General features: G+C 42.0%; 1 protein-coding gene across 1 annotated transcript; it reads right to left on the reverse strand.

Moving 5' to 3' along the window:
- Positions 1-1,542: 1,542 nt before the first annotated feature.
- On the reverse strand, positions 1,543-13,763 carry LOC122526056 (collagen alpha-1(IV) chain). The gene is made up of 25 exons (XM_043649198.1): positions 13,152-13,763; positions 12,913-12,955; positions 9,732-10,487; positions 9,511-9,645; positions 9,309-9,416; positions 9,015-9,236; positions 8,744-8,935; positions 8,526-8,642; positions 8,275-8,439; positions 7,888-8,190; positions 7,437-7,820; positions 7,137-7,343; positions 6,890-7,058; positions 6,667-6,794; positions 6,145-6,583; positions 5,704-6,053; positions 5,327-5,593; positions 5,077-5,248; positions 4,760-5,005; positions 4,298-4,663; positions 3,997-4,212; positions 3,527-3,898; positions 3,234-3,405; positions 2,772-2,886; positions 1,543-2,642 (listed from the first exon to the last, which is right to left on the reverse strand). The coding sequence occupies exons 1-25, from the start codon at positions 13,169-13,171 to the stop codon at positions 2,385-2,387; spliced, it is 5,922 nt and encodes a 1,973-aa protein (XP_043505133.1). The 5' UTR covers positions 13,172-13,763; the 3' UTR covers positions 1,543-2,384.
- Between the last annotated feature and the right edge of the window lie 56 nt (positions 13,764-13,819).

A 13,819-nucleotide genomic window follows, 5' to 3' on the forward strand; every position in this document is an offset into this window, starting at 1 on the left:
TCGTTCGATCTCTGTTTCAAGTTGTTTTTTGTTCTTTGAATAAAAACAAAAAAAGCAACTTATCGATTAGATGATATGAACAAGTTGCGTTGTTATTCGAAACATAGACGACTTGGAAAACGATTTCAAAGTGATCACTATGATCAACTGTTCTTCGATTACTGAGCGGAGATCAACGTATACCAATAATAATCGAAATGTTCGAAGGAGGCTGGAAAATAAACAAACCGGTCGGATTGGTCGGTTCGGTTCCACACCTTCTTTTATAATTAATTAAATACAGATTATATGTTTACGCGTAGATTAATGGCCTCGAATCAATTCGCTGCACTATTAGAATCATCGTCTTTCTATCTATAATGATTTACTTTTGATTGATTTTTTTTATTTCGAATGAACAACAAATCGTATCAATGTCATTTCGATATATCCGATTCGTTCGCAAAATCAGAACTATTATTTCTTCTTCTTCTTCTTCTTCTTCTTCTTCTTCTTCTTAAAACTACTATTCGATAAATATATAATCTTTCAATAAAAAAAATAGTTAGTTTTAAATAAATTTTAGGAAGAATGCAGTAATTCCGGTTTTCATGAATAAGTTTAATAACGGTCAAGGATTTGAACTTCATCGAAATTAGTGAATCGGATGATCAGTTCGAGGAAAAAGATGTTTGTCAGGAGTCCTGCATTCCTTCTATAATACTTCTTCTCACAATCAGAGTAGAAAACAAAATTACGAGTTTGTTGATACAACGAACGCTACGAAAGGTGTGTCCGTTTTCAATGAAAAATAAAACAGCATATGCTAATTCGAATAGATCAACACGATCGTTGGAAATAATATAAAAAAATAACACGATGCATACACTAATTCTTATATACGCATATTCATCTTCGATCTAATTTGCATTAAAACCGAGAAACTATCTGGAGAAACGTTCCATTCCGAACGAATTTTGGATTAATCAAAGTGCATTCAAGCAAATATCTGCAGTATAAATGTTATTACTTACTTCCTTCTTTCCGAATATCGGATAGCCAAATTTTTCGATACTTTTCTAAAAACATTGTATCCTTGTTATGCATTGTATCCATATCTCACTAATTATAACATGTGCATGTTTAATAAGGAAACCTTCGTGAATGATAAACTATTTGTTTATCTAGGCTAGGCGTTGTTTATAACAGTCCCCAAGGTTGTTCTTGCAAAAATGCATTCAATCTTACCTGATAGCTGTTCTGATTTTACGGTATAAACAAATAATTGACCACATTGATATCAATTAAAAACATTTGAGAAAAAATAAAAAAAAAAACGAAGGTTCGATGGTCTAGAGAACAACAACAACATTCGTACAAATAATACAACGTTGCAACAAGGATGAAAAAAAGTATTGAGATTTACAGAATGCTTTATTTTATCGATGAATGCGTTAATTAAAAACTATTAATTAGTCGATGTTAAAAAGGAAAGAAAAAAAGAGAAATAATAAAGGTAAGGCTCGTACGTACACGGTTCGACCGTATTATTACGTATTATAGTTATGACGTACACATTATTTTATTTTTACATACATATTTACTTACGTATGTAGATAATTATAGTGTATCCGGATGGACAAGACAAATGGATTGATTTAAGATAAATTTGAAAATGTCATTTTATTATCTACGTAGCAAAATACCTATTTATTTAAATATTTGGCTTCACACAATTACGAGGCTAAGGATCTTTTTTATATTTAATATACAATATGTAAAATGTGCCATATTGAATATGGGCAGTGTCCATGGTAGTACGATATAATCTTAACAAATTTTTCTTAGGGTTTTTTCTGCTTTTTTTTTTTTAGTGTTTTTGTTTTTTTTTTTTTTTCTTTTTCATTACTTCATTTTCTTCTTTAACGAGAGATATAAATATATTTATTATTTTACATGCTAAGTGGGGTAGTACGCTAAGGCACTTGTATTGCTTGCTTGAATAGTTATATAAAAATACGTAAGAAGAAAATTTCTCAAAAGATCGGATAGAAGAAACATTAGAATTGACAAGAGGTTACCACTGAGCGTGAAAGAAAGAACAGACAAAAAAAGGATATGGTAGTTAGAGAAGGAGAAGAAGAAAAGGGGAGAACAAAAATTCGATTATAAAAAAATAAGGAATCCTTGCGTCCGGATTAAATTCGACTTACTCAATTTTCTATAATCTCTTTTTTCTTTTTTGTTAAATTCATTCGTATGCTTTCTTTCTTCTTTCGTAAGATCATTGTGTTGTTGTTTCTTCTTAGTAACGATCCCGATTGCGTTTTTATCGTTGTCGCGATAATAAAATAAAAGATTAAGAGAATACAAAGTAAAGGTGGGGGGTGGGAGGGATGTTGAATTTACGTATTCTTTATACAAACTTGGCAGCGACTTATTCCCGACCTAAGGTTTCCTGCCTTTAAGGTCTCTTGTTTGGGCGTACGGAATTGTTGACTATCTTCTATGTTAGACATCCAAAAACTAAACTCGTTCGAATAATAATGGCATTGACCTTTCGCGCCATTGCACTCGATGAAAGGAACCGCCCGGAAATCTTCCAAGCACGAACCAGAACCGGACAATGATTGTCCACCACCCTGAGCACCTGCGCCAGTGTGCTGAAAAGAAGAAGAAAAAAATGGAAAGGTAAGAAAAACGTGGGAGAGTTTTCTCTCCTCTCATGAAAGAGAAAGAAAGAGAACGTTAGGGGGACAATTTTGAAGAATTTCATTTTTTTTATGACGTACCATTATGAAACTGTATCCAATCCAAAGGCCGGTCCATCCATCTGGACAATCCGGAATGTTTTGGGACTGACTGTGTACCGCTAGAACATTTGCCGGAACTTCGCATACTACGCACCTGTTATTTGTAAAAAGAAAAAAAAGAAAAAAAGTTATTCCTTTGAGTTCATCTTTTCATATAATAATACATAGTATATCTCCTTCGCGAACTATTCAAATCGATGTGCAATCAATGTAATACGTACCACGAGGTATGACACAGTGTCGCTTATCAATTATTAATAGCAACGCTTCATTTTCATAACCTCACGGCGTAAACCGCGAATTCATGTTTATTAATACGGATACATTTATCGAATGCAATCTTAAGCAAGTTCAATGCAAATTACTATGCGAATACATAGAAAATCTGCAGAAGAGTATTTATTTATTTCCACGAGATGTAAAAAACAAATTCAAGCGTACCTGGAGATGTATTCCTCTATCGCCGATTCCTCGATTGGCATCATGGGAATTGGTCTATTAGTTGATAACCAATAAGAACGATCATTGCGACTAGCGTAATTGCAAACATCGTTGATATCGCAAACTATGAAAGGCATTGTCGAGAATTTTCTTACGCACGAACCAGCGCTACCTGTTTTTTTTTTCCAACAGAGATTTATTGAACGAGTTAATATGCTAATGAACAATTTTTTTCATTGCTCTCCACTACGTATGATGTAAGAATAATTGATTTGTCAATACGATTCTCTTACCTAGATCCTGAGAATGAGCTCTCTCGTCGCCGTCCGTGAATAATAAACTATATCCTTCCCATAATTTGATGTGACCTTGTTCACAGGTAGGTACAAATTGATTCTGACTATGTCGGACTAGTAAAATTCCAGTGAGATAATCGGGTGCAGTTTCGCATGGTTGACCTGGATTTCCAACAGGCCCAGGAGCTCCAATAGGACCATCGAGACCTGGCAAACCAGGCGAACCAGGTGGACCGGCAAGACCTGTCAATCCAATTGGACCAGGAGGTCCCATAAATCCTTGTGCCCCTTTTGCACCGTTCACTCCTGGGAAACCAGGTGGTCCTGGAAGACCTTTCTCGCCTGGTTGTCCAGGTAATCCAGCAGGACCTATCAAAAATGAATTAAAAATGATCACATAGTAGATCATAGATTTATTTTATGCTGCATAATCTAATCAAATAAAAAGAATAGTTCTACAACTATACCTGGATAACCGCGATCACCCTTCGGTCCTAGTGGAGGTTCGATACAATCGTCACCTTTTTCACCCTTAGCACCAACGTATCCAACAGCACCCATTAAACCAATTGCACCAGGATATCCTCGATCTCCCTTTTCACCAGCTACTCCAGGAAGTCCAGTTACTCCGTCCCAACCGGTATCACCCTTTTCTCCAGGAAGACCATCCAAACCATTTTGACCTATGTACGTACACGGAAATTTGTACAATGTATGCATGTTAAGTTTTTAAAAAGTCCTTTCAAAAACGTTCAGCAAAAGTTCTACCTGGTTGGCCAGGCTCTCCTTTCTGTCCTGGAGCACCGAAAAGTCCTGGTATTCCTCTTTCTCCCTTTGGTCCTCTATCACCTGGCAGACCTGGTACTCCTTCGAGACCTGGCGCGCCATCGCGTCCAGGTGGACCGCTAAGACCGACAGGACCTGCGTCACCTTTTTCCCCTTGAGGTCCGATAGGACCATAAGGACCGGCATCTCCTTTTGGTCCAGGCAATCCAGGAAGTCCTTGTTCTCCTTTTTCTCCTGGAAGACCTGAGAATCCGTCTCGTCCATGCTTACCCATTAAACCTGGTAATCCTTTCTCGCCCTTAATTGTTATTCCAGGTAGACCAGGAGAACCAGACGGACCTTGATCACCTGTCAAAGAAATTGTCATTATAACTCATTACAGTTTACATACAAGCCTTAATCGCATGATTAATAAAAGAAATAATATATAATAGATAAGATTACCTTTAAGGCCTACCAGTCCAGGCGGGCCAGGACTTCCTACCGGACCAGGCGGACCCCTATCTCCTTTCTCTCCGTCATATCCAACCATACCTTCCAAACCACGATCACCTTTAGCGCCAGGTAGTCCAGTTAAACCAGGATGACCAGGTTCACCCTTTTCTCCTTTGATTTGAATCGTTGGTCCTGGTGGTCCTTTGTCTCCTTTCTCACCGGGTGACCCAGGAATGCCAGCAATACCAGCAGGACCTTAGAACAAAAGAACGAAGAATCATTCGTTAGAATGATGAAGGAATCACGAAACAACGAATTTAACTTACCTGGAAGACCGCGATCGCCTTTAACACCATCAAGTCCAGGCCGTCCTGGTGCTCCCATTTTTCCCTCGGTTCCAGGGAAACCAGGTGCTCCGGGAGGTCCGACTTCTCCAACTTCACCTGGGAAACCATCCATACCAGGTGGACCTGGTTCTCCTGGTTTTCCGGGTAGACCCTTGAAGATAGCAATAATTGAAGTGTACGTTAAACTGGTCATTTATTAAATTATTATATATAACTGTTAAATATTTACCACATCCCCTTTTAAGCCATTGAATCCTCGTACGCCAGTGTCACCTTTCGGACCTTGAAATCCTGGTAATCCATCGCGTCCTGGTTGCCCTGCTTCTCCCTTTAAACCAGGCAAACCGTCTCGTCCTACACCTGGTCTTCCAGGCTCACCTTTGAGACCATCATATCCATCCTTCCCTGGTGGTCCAGGAGGTCCACGAATACCAGGCATTCCAGGTTCACCCTTCTGTCCTTTTTCCGATACTTGCCCTGGCTCTCCTTTACGGCCCTAATAATATTCAAATAAAAATTATAAAATATGTAACAAATCACGCACAATCGACTAAATGTATAATTATTATAAAAGATAGATAGCAAATAAATCTAAGGGTAACGTACAGGTAACCCTGCTGGTCCTGTATCACCTTTTGGTCCCTCATACCCAGGTAATCCCGGCACACCAGGAAGACCTTCTGGACCAATATCTCCTTTTTCTCCTGGTAAACCAGGTCGACCAGGCTTTCCTTCCATACCAGGTAAGCCAGGGAAACCTGCTGATCCTTTCTCACCCCTTTCTCCTTTCAAACCGGGCAAACCTTCGCTTCCAGATCTACCAGGTATACCAGGCAATCCACGTCGTCCAGGATATCCTTTAGGTCCATCAATACCAGGAACTCCACGATCCCCTTTTGTACCAGGGAATCCTGGAAGTCCTGGTCTACCCGGTTCTCCTAATAATCCTGGTTCACCTATGAGTGAAACGTAATCACTTTTAAGCAACGATTCGATAAGATAATAAAAAAGTAAATATCTTATTTGAGTCAAGAAACAATATTTTACCTTTACTGCCGTCAGCTCCTGGCGTTCCAGCGACACCAGGAGGCCCTGGTGGTCCAATTGGTCCGTTATCTCCTTTCTCTCCTGGTATACCCGGCAATCCATTATTTCCTGGAACGCCGATATCTCCTTTTTCACCAGTAAATCCTGTTAGTCCTGGCGGTCCAAATTGTCCTTCCTTTCCTGGTGGTCCAGGAAGACCTTTTTCTCCTTTCAATCCTGGTGGCCCAGGTAATCCAGGACTACCTTTTACAGATATTCCTGGTTCTCCTTTATCACCTTTTGCTCCATGGAAACCCGGATACCCTCTAAGTCCCTCACGACCAGGTTCACCAGGGAAACCCATTGGTCCTGTGTTTCCTTTATCTCCTCTAGGACCGGGTAAACCACGTGGTCCGACAGGACCAGTTGCACCACTTGGTCCAGCATTTCCTGGAGGACCCTGATTTTGCACGAAAGCGACGGTTTACATTTGTATCTATAAACAATGAATAATCGCATAAAAATTATCATTCATCTACTGACCTGAAGTCCTTGTAAGCCTTTGTCACCTGGTAACCCATCCATGCCAGGAGGTCCTGGTTCACCTTTGTCTCCTGGAGGACCTCTACTACCTTTCAATCTATCCACCCAATTTAAAGGTTGACACATTCCTAAATAAATGTAAAAACATAACTTTCTATTAAATATTCTCTTTGTATTTGCAAAAAAAGAAAGTAACACTATATGTTATAAATATGAATCTTACCAGGTTCACCCTTTTCACCGTAGGATCCAGGTTCACCTTTCGCTCCAGGAGCTCCAGGCCTTCCTGACTCTCCAGGTTCTCCCTTCAAACTAGTTCCTTTTTCACCTTTGCGTCCAGGTGTTCCTGATCTACCAGGCGTACCATCTTGTCCCGGAAATCCACGATCTCCCTACCATTATAATATATAATATATTATGATAAAATTGAAAATTGTATTTATAAACGAGTAAAGTAAACTCAATGATACCGGCTGTCCTTTCAGTCCTGGGAAACCCTCCAATCCTGGTCTACCCTTTTCTCCTGGTGGTCCTTCTGGTCCTGGCGGACCTGGCCTACCCGTTTCTCCTCGCAATCCTTTATCACCTTTTTCTAATTTTAACATGTCTTTAGTAACTATGCCTGGCGCTCCCGGAGATCCTTGAGGTCCAGGGGAACCTGGAATGCCATCTCTTCCCTTTTGAAATAAAAATGAATCGTATCGTTAATTATCCTATTAATACATTTAATCATTATTCAAGTTTCGTAAAAAATTTAAAGAGTAATGTACCGGTGGTCCTGATGGCCCCATAGGTCCTGGCAATCCATCCAGCCCCGGTTCTCCTGGAAATCCACGTTCCCCGGGCGGACCACGCGAACCTGGCAAGCCAGGGGTACCATCGAATCCCCGATCTCCTTTCGGTCCTCGTGAACCTGGTATGCAATCTTGACAACGGCCACCGATATCTCCTTTCTCACCGGGTGACCCGGGGAAACCAGGTGTACCATCTCTTCCTGGTGTACCAGGCTCTCCGGTTAATCCAGGTGCTCCCGGTGAACCTGGAATTCCATCCAAAGAATCTCCCGGTCGACCTCGTACTCCAACATATCCGCGTTCTCCTTTTTGTCCTTTTTCTCCATCTCGACCCGGTGTACCATCTAATCCTTTAGGGCCCTTTGTAAAAATTAAATGATAAATAATCGTTGCCGTTTATTTTTAAAGAAAATAAATCATTCCTTACCATAATCGATAATCCTTTTTCCCCAGGTAGACCTCGTGGACCTACTGGTCCTGGAGGACCGTCGAAACCACGACGACCATCACCACCAGGAAATCCAGTAAGTCCTGGCTCTCCTTTTGCTCCTTTATCTCCTGGTAAGCCTTCCGGACCTGGAATTCCTTGCAAACCAGGCCCACCTTGTAAACCGATAGGACCTTTTGGACCAGGATCGCCTGGGAATCCATCGGAACCCCGAGGACCGATCGGTCCAGGAAATCCTCGTGGACCTTTGGGACCTGGTGGCCCTGGTCTTCCCTTGCCACCCTAATAATCGTAATCTCTTTCTTAAGTCGATGTCGATACATAATATTATGTATGATGTAAAATGAGTTTACAAAAATAACTTACACCTGGTGGACCAGGTGGTCCTCTCAGCCCTGAAACGCCCATAGGTCCATCCTTACCAGGTTCTCCTTTTTGTCCCGGACGACCAGGAAGACCATCCAATCCGTCATAACCTCGATCACCTTTACGACCAGGTGGTCCAGGAGGTCCAGAGAAACCGTCCCTACCCTAAAAAACATATAAATTCACTTGGACGTCAGTAAGTCTAGAAAGCGGAAGAAAAACATTTTTCAAAAAACGGCTGCAAAACTTACACGAATACCTGGCGCTCCAGGAAGACCCTTTTCTCCTTTCATGCCTGCTGCACCGGGGAGACCATGATCTCCTATCATTCCTGGTTCTCCTTTTAGACCATCGAATCCCATTTCACCCTAAATCGTGCCAATTCGCGTTATTTAAATGCCCATATATTGCGTGAAACTATTTTTAGCGGCAAATAATGAAAGGATTGGATTGAATTAGATTGAATTACTTTATCTCCTTTTTCTCCTGGTTCACCAGCTGGTCCAGACATTTCTGTTCCTGATGTTACCAATGGAACGAACGGTCCTGTATAACCAGGAGAACCTTTCTCTCCCTTCTGTCCCTTATCTCCTCTTGGTCCTTCAAATGCAAGACCCATATTACCTTTTTCTCCTTTCAGTCCTTGGATACCAGGTGTACCCTATTATCAAATATAGACTTCTTCGTATACCATAGAATTTAGAAAATACGTAGAAGTTTAATGTGAAAGAATTAATCACCTGTGGTCCCCGTTCTCCTTTCGGACCGGGATAGCCTCGTTGTCCTTGCAATCCTGGAGGCCCTGGCGGACCTCGTACACCATCCATTCCAGGCTCTCCTTTCTGACCAACTGGAAAATTTCCTGCAAAAGCTGGTTGACCCTTTTCTCCTTTCGGACCTGGAGAACCACGAAAACCTCGCGGCCCTATTTCACCGGGTTGACCGTCTTTACCTGGAGCACCCTATTAGTGGTTCGGGTAATATAAGTGTAATTATGCTTCGAAAAATGAGAACAAAGTTCTATATGTACATACGTCTGTTCCATTACAACCATCTCTACCAGGAAGTCCAGAAGCGCCGGGTGGTCCTTGAACTCCAGGAATACCGTTTATTCCAGGAAAACCAGGCATACCCATTTTGCCCTTTAAAAAACGAGATTACATATTAATCCTAACCGGAACTATAATAGTTTTATTCCCTAAGATATCCGACGATATCTAAAAATATCTTATTTACCCTATCTCCTTTTGATCCACGTGGTCCTTGCGGGCCAGGATCACCCTTTTCTCCTTTCGGACCTAAAAGACCTTCCGATCCAGGAAATCCTTGTTGTCCTTTTGGCCCTTGTGGTCCAACCGTACCGGGTGGTCCCTATTAAATAGACAAAACATTAGTTTCTCGTCGTAAATGTAGATCCTCTAGTAGCATCATCGATAATCCTTCAAAACTCAACTCACCCGTGAACCTTTCTCAGCGAAGCATTTTGGTACGCAATTAGCCGAGCCAGTGCAATTACGGGATCGAGTTGCACCAGGTACAGTAACAACCGAGTAACTGCTTGGATAATTTTCCGATTCTCCAGCCGCTCCGTATCCACCTTGTCCTCTATTGTAACCAGTATTGTAACCAGTATTGTAACCGCCAGGATTGTAACCAGTATTGTACCCAGATTCCTGACCAGAAGAAGAAGAAGAGTCTCGACCGTAAGGATCAACGGGAGCTCGATTAATATCATAAGAGTTTCGTGCATTATTCCCTGGATATTGGCCTTGATTTTGACTATAAGAGTAAGAATGACTAGGTTCTCTTTGCCTAGAAGGATAGTTGTTATATCGATGGTCGCGATTTCCAGATGATCCAGATGATTCTTCGCCACCCTGTCGTCTCCCAGACTCGAGGTATTCTGGATTATATGGATATTGATTCGAATGACTTGAATATCCTGATCCATAAGGTTCACCAGGTATCGATCCTTGAGAATATTGTTCTTGTCGATTTTGATCACTTTCATCTTGGTAACCGTCCCCGAGGCCGCCGCTCGAATTCCAATTATTGCCATCAACAATTTTATCTAGATGTTTGAATTGGCGAACATCTTGTCCGAACTTTAAGTAATCATCGTCATCGGTACCGTTTGGATTTCCAATGTCGCCTCGCGGTTGATGCAAAGGAACGACCGGTTGCTCGTTTCTATTCCATGTATTATTATTTTCCTAACGACAATAAAAAAGAAAAATGAATGAATTGAAACTCTTGGCGATCGGTTAGAATTCGTAACGTTATTTGAATAATTGTAGGGTTGCTTGGATAATTAAAGAGAAAACAAATAAAAGAAAATAAAGAAATTAAAAACAGCAACGAGCCATATATTTAGTCGTCATCGTTTTCCAGGAAAGTTTATTGTCTCATCTTTCTTTTTGTTTGGCTCTCGTTTAAATCTCGCAGTTACACCCGCCGACGGGAAGTACAAAGAGATAATTGCCTCGTTATCGCTCAGTAACGACGAGCCACCGTTCAGTCTCGCATACTTTTCAGACCTCGAAACGATTGAGTATGATCATTGAGAGATCGTCGTTCATTAACGAATCTTCGAAACGAAAATGTCATCATAGTTAAACTTATTTTTTACGCAGTACAAACATTTATAACGTTCACCGAGAGACATAAACGATTATTGGGTCATTTTTATTATGGATTGATTATTTTCACATAATTTATAGTATTTCTATCTTTTAAAAAATGTACACTTTACTTCTGTATGTAGGATAAAAAGAAACAAATAAAAAACCAACAAATTGTAATTCTAACAAAATCCGTATAGAACGTGAATCCGAAAATCGGTTGAATTGCGTCAGGGTAGAAAGAAAACGAGTACATTTGTGATCGTTTAGATCAAAATTACGCGATCCACGCGCGGTTCGTACAATTTCGTCTTTAACGCGTCTCTAACCTAATTTTCTTATTTCAAGATAAAAGATATCTTTTCGTGACGGTTCACAAGAATTGTCCTTTTTATCGGCTCTCTCTCTCTCTCTCTCTCTCTATCTCAGCAGCTTTCGTGAAATCACGATTACGTAATGCAAAGCCAACCAGAGTGAGAGACTCGAGTATATCGCGCCTACCGATCCCTTATCCGCCTCCGACTACCACCTTCTTCACCCTCCTTCTCCCCCCTGGTACCCTCGACCTTCTTCTTCCTCTTCTTCTTCTTCTTCGTAGTTTCTTTCTTCGGTTTCCTTCTGACTTCCCCTTGCCCCACCCCACACATTCCCTGAAGCTATCTTTCAGTGCACCGCGGTACCGCGAATTAACCGTTAACTCGACGCTTCGGAACAACGTTGACGTTGGTTCGGTGTATAGGTACGTGCACGCTTATGCATAGTACTTACGTGGGATGAGGACCATGCATACACTTGGACTTCTTAACTCGGCATTTTTTATTCTTATAAATTGTTCGCGCGCACCGCCAGGCAGGCAATCACGTTTCGAGATTGCCAGACGAGGCACTCACAGCCTGCAAACCGGTGCAGCGAAAAACCGGTATTCTACGGTCGGTTCGTTACCGTGTTACGACATATTTATCGGTCCTTAAACACGCACCCCACAAAACGTCGCCGATGTAAAGTCAACTATTCCCGAAAATCCCGACGATCTTTTTATGTCTCGCTTAGATTATCTTGCAATGTATTCCTATCGAAAAGGTGTTCGTTAAAAAATTTTTGTTAGTTATTTAATATATTCGGTTGGACGAAATATTTATAATATTTTATATCGAAATAAATGTTAGTACATTTTTTAGTTCAATAGCAGCCTACATCAGTAATAAACTATATTTAATATCCTTTGCTCGGATTACTGAAAATCATTTTTTCGACTAACGAAATCGCCGTGGTCATCGAAATTCCTGTCGCATCCAAAGAAAGTCTATCTCGTTGTTCTTAGAAAACCAGTTGAATCTAAATGTCAACGATGCACTGAAGAAGAGAGGCTTCGATTTCATCGAACGGAGAGCGAAAGCAAACGGAGAAGCATGTCCGAACTATTTTCAGTAGTGAGTAAGAAGCAGTCTCGCATGTCGGTATATGTACGTACGTACTAATGTAATAAAATTATGGTGAGCGCAGTTACGGCGCCCCGTGGGCGGACTGGTTCGCGTCGTACGACTGCCCCATTTCTGATTTTGCAGCTTTTTGCAGCTGGTACCCTTCCAAACTAAATGATTTATTTCAAACTATTCAACCAATTCGATCCGTTGCTACCCGAATAAATCGGAACGCAAAAGGTTTAGATTTATAGTTAGAACGTAATAGTTATGGTCGTTAAATGAGACGATCGGGTTTGAGAGAAGAGAGCGCGCAAACGTAGCCTCGCACGTGCACTCACGTGAGACCCGACGGGGTAAGCGAGAGGATCGTCGAGTAAGCGCACTCGTTAGATGTTTTCGATGAATGGAACAACTAAACCGGGCCCGAAGCAACGATCTATCGAGATTCTGCTGCACCTTACGGACCTTAAGGATATTTCTTAATGCCTGACGTTGGATACTTTCTTCGTGATCTCGATAGGACTAGTATTCTCTATAAATGCTTTCTCTTATAACTAACGATAAATATTTGTATGCATGCATCGTTTACGTACCCCACTGACGATCCCGGCCAAGCAGACTAGGGATGCGACGAGTCTGTAAATAAAAAGAATTAAAAAAACGTATGAAAGAATGAGAGCCAGCACCCCCTACGCTGCGTTAAGGGGTGTGTGTGAGAGAAAGAGAGAAAGAGAGAGAGAGAGAGAGAGAGAGAGAGAGAAAGAGAGAGAAGTAACCGGACAGGGGAGGATTTAAAATAAAAGTGTTAGAAATAATAAAGTGTTAAACTTACCGCAATCCCAACCGGGTCATGTCGAGCTCCCTATTCCCGTAGCGGAGCTAGGGAGCCTTTGAAGTCAGGCAAACAGGCACAGGTCAAACGTTAGCTACTCTTCGAACGGATCTCTCAGTCTCACAAAATATCTCGCGTAACCCGGCACCGAGTGGACGCGCTCTGTGGACCGTCCCATCCAGGGAGGGCTCTGAATGAAGTCGGGTGGAGGGAAAGAAGGTGGAGGCAGAGTGGCGAGCCACGCAAGCTAGAATTCCTCCGCCAAAAGGATCCGCGTGCGCGTGCGACCGAAAGAAAGAGCGCGAGTCGTGGATCGTGGATCGTGGTCGTGGTCGTGGTGGTCGATGGTTATTGTCATCGGCGTCGTCGTCGTCGTCGTCGTTGCTTCTTCTCCTGGTGGTGGTTCACGTCTCCCCGTTGGTGCTCCTTTCTCGTGTGTTTATCTCTCTCGCGAGTGAAACCGCTCGTGGGAGGGAGAAGGAGGGATCAACGGGGACAGTTCCGGCGGCGCTCCTTGTTGTCTTTGGCCCTCTGTTCTCCGGTTTGGAGCACTCCTCTTCTCGACTCGCTCGCGAGCGGCTACACGGCCAGCTCCGAGCAGGTCGCGCGTCGTTCGACGACTGTTGCGCGGTCGTCGTGGTACTCTCAAGACCGGCGTACAACACTCG

Source organism: Polistes fuscatus, unplaced genomic scaffold (genome assembly GCF_010416935.1).
Source record: "Polistes fuscatus isolate 324 unplaced genomic scaffold, CU_Pfus_HIC Scaffold1, whole genome shotgun sequence".
Taxonomy (NCBI): domain Eukaryota; kingdom Metazoa; phylum Arthropoda; class Insecta; order Hymenoptera; family Vespidae; genus Polistes; species Polistes fuscatus.

Coding starts and splice junctions, on each gene's coding strand:
- LOC122526056 (XM_043649198.1), bottom strand. CDS start 13,171: ATGACCCGGTTGGGATTGCG. Junction 8,643..8,743: donor CAGGAGAAAAAGGAGATAAA/GTAATTCAATCT, acceptor GGCACGATTTAG/GGTGAAATGGGATTCGATGG. Junction 8,191..8,274: donor GACCACCTGGTCCACCAGGT/GTAAGTTATTTT, acceptor TACGATTATTAG/GGTGGCAAGGGAAGACCAGG.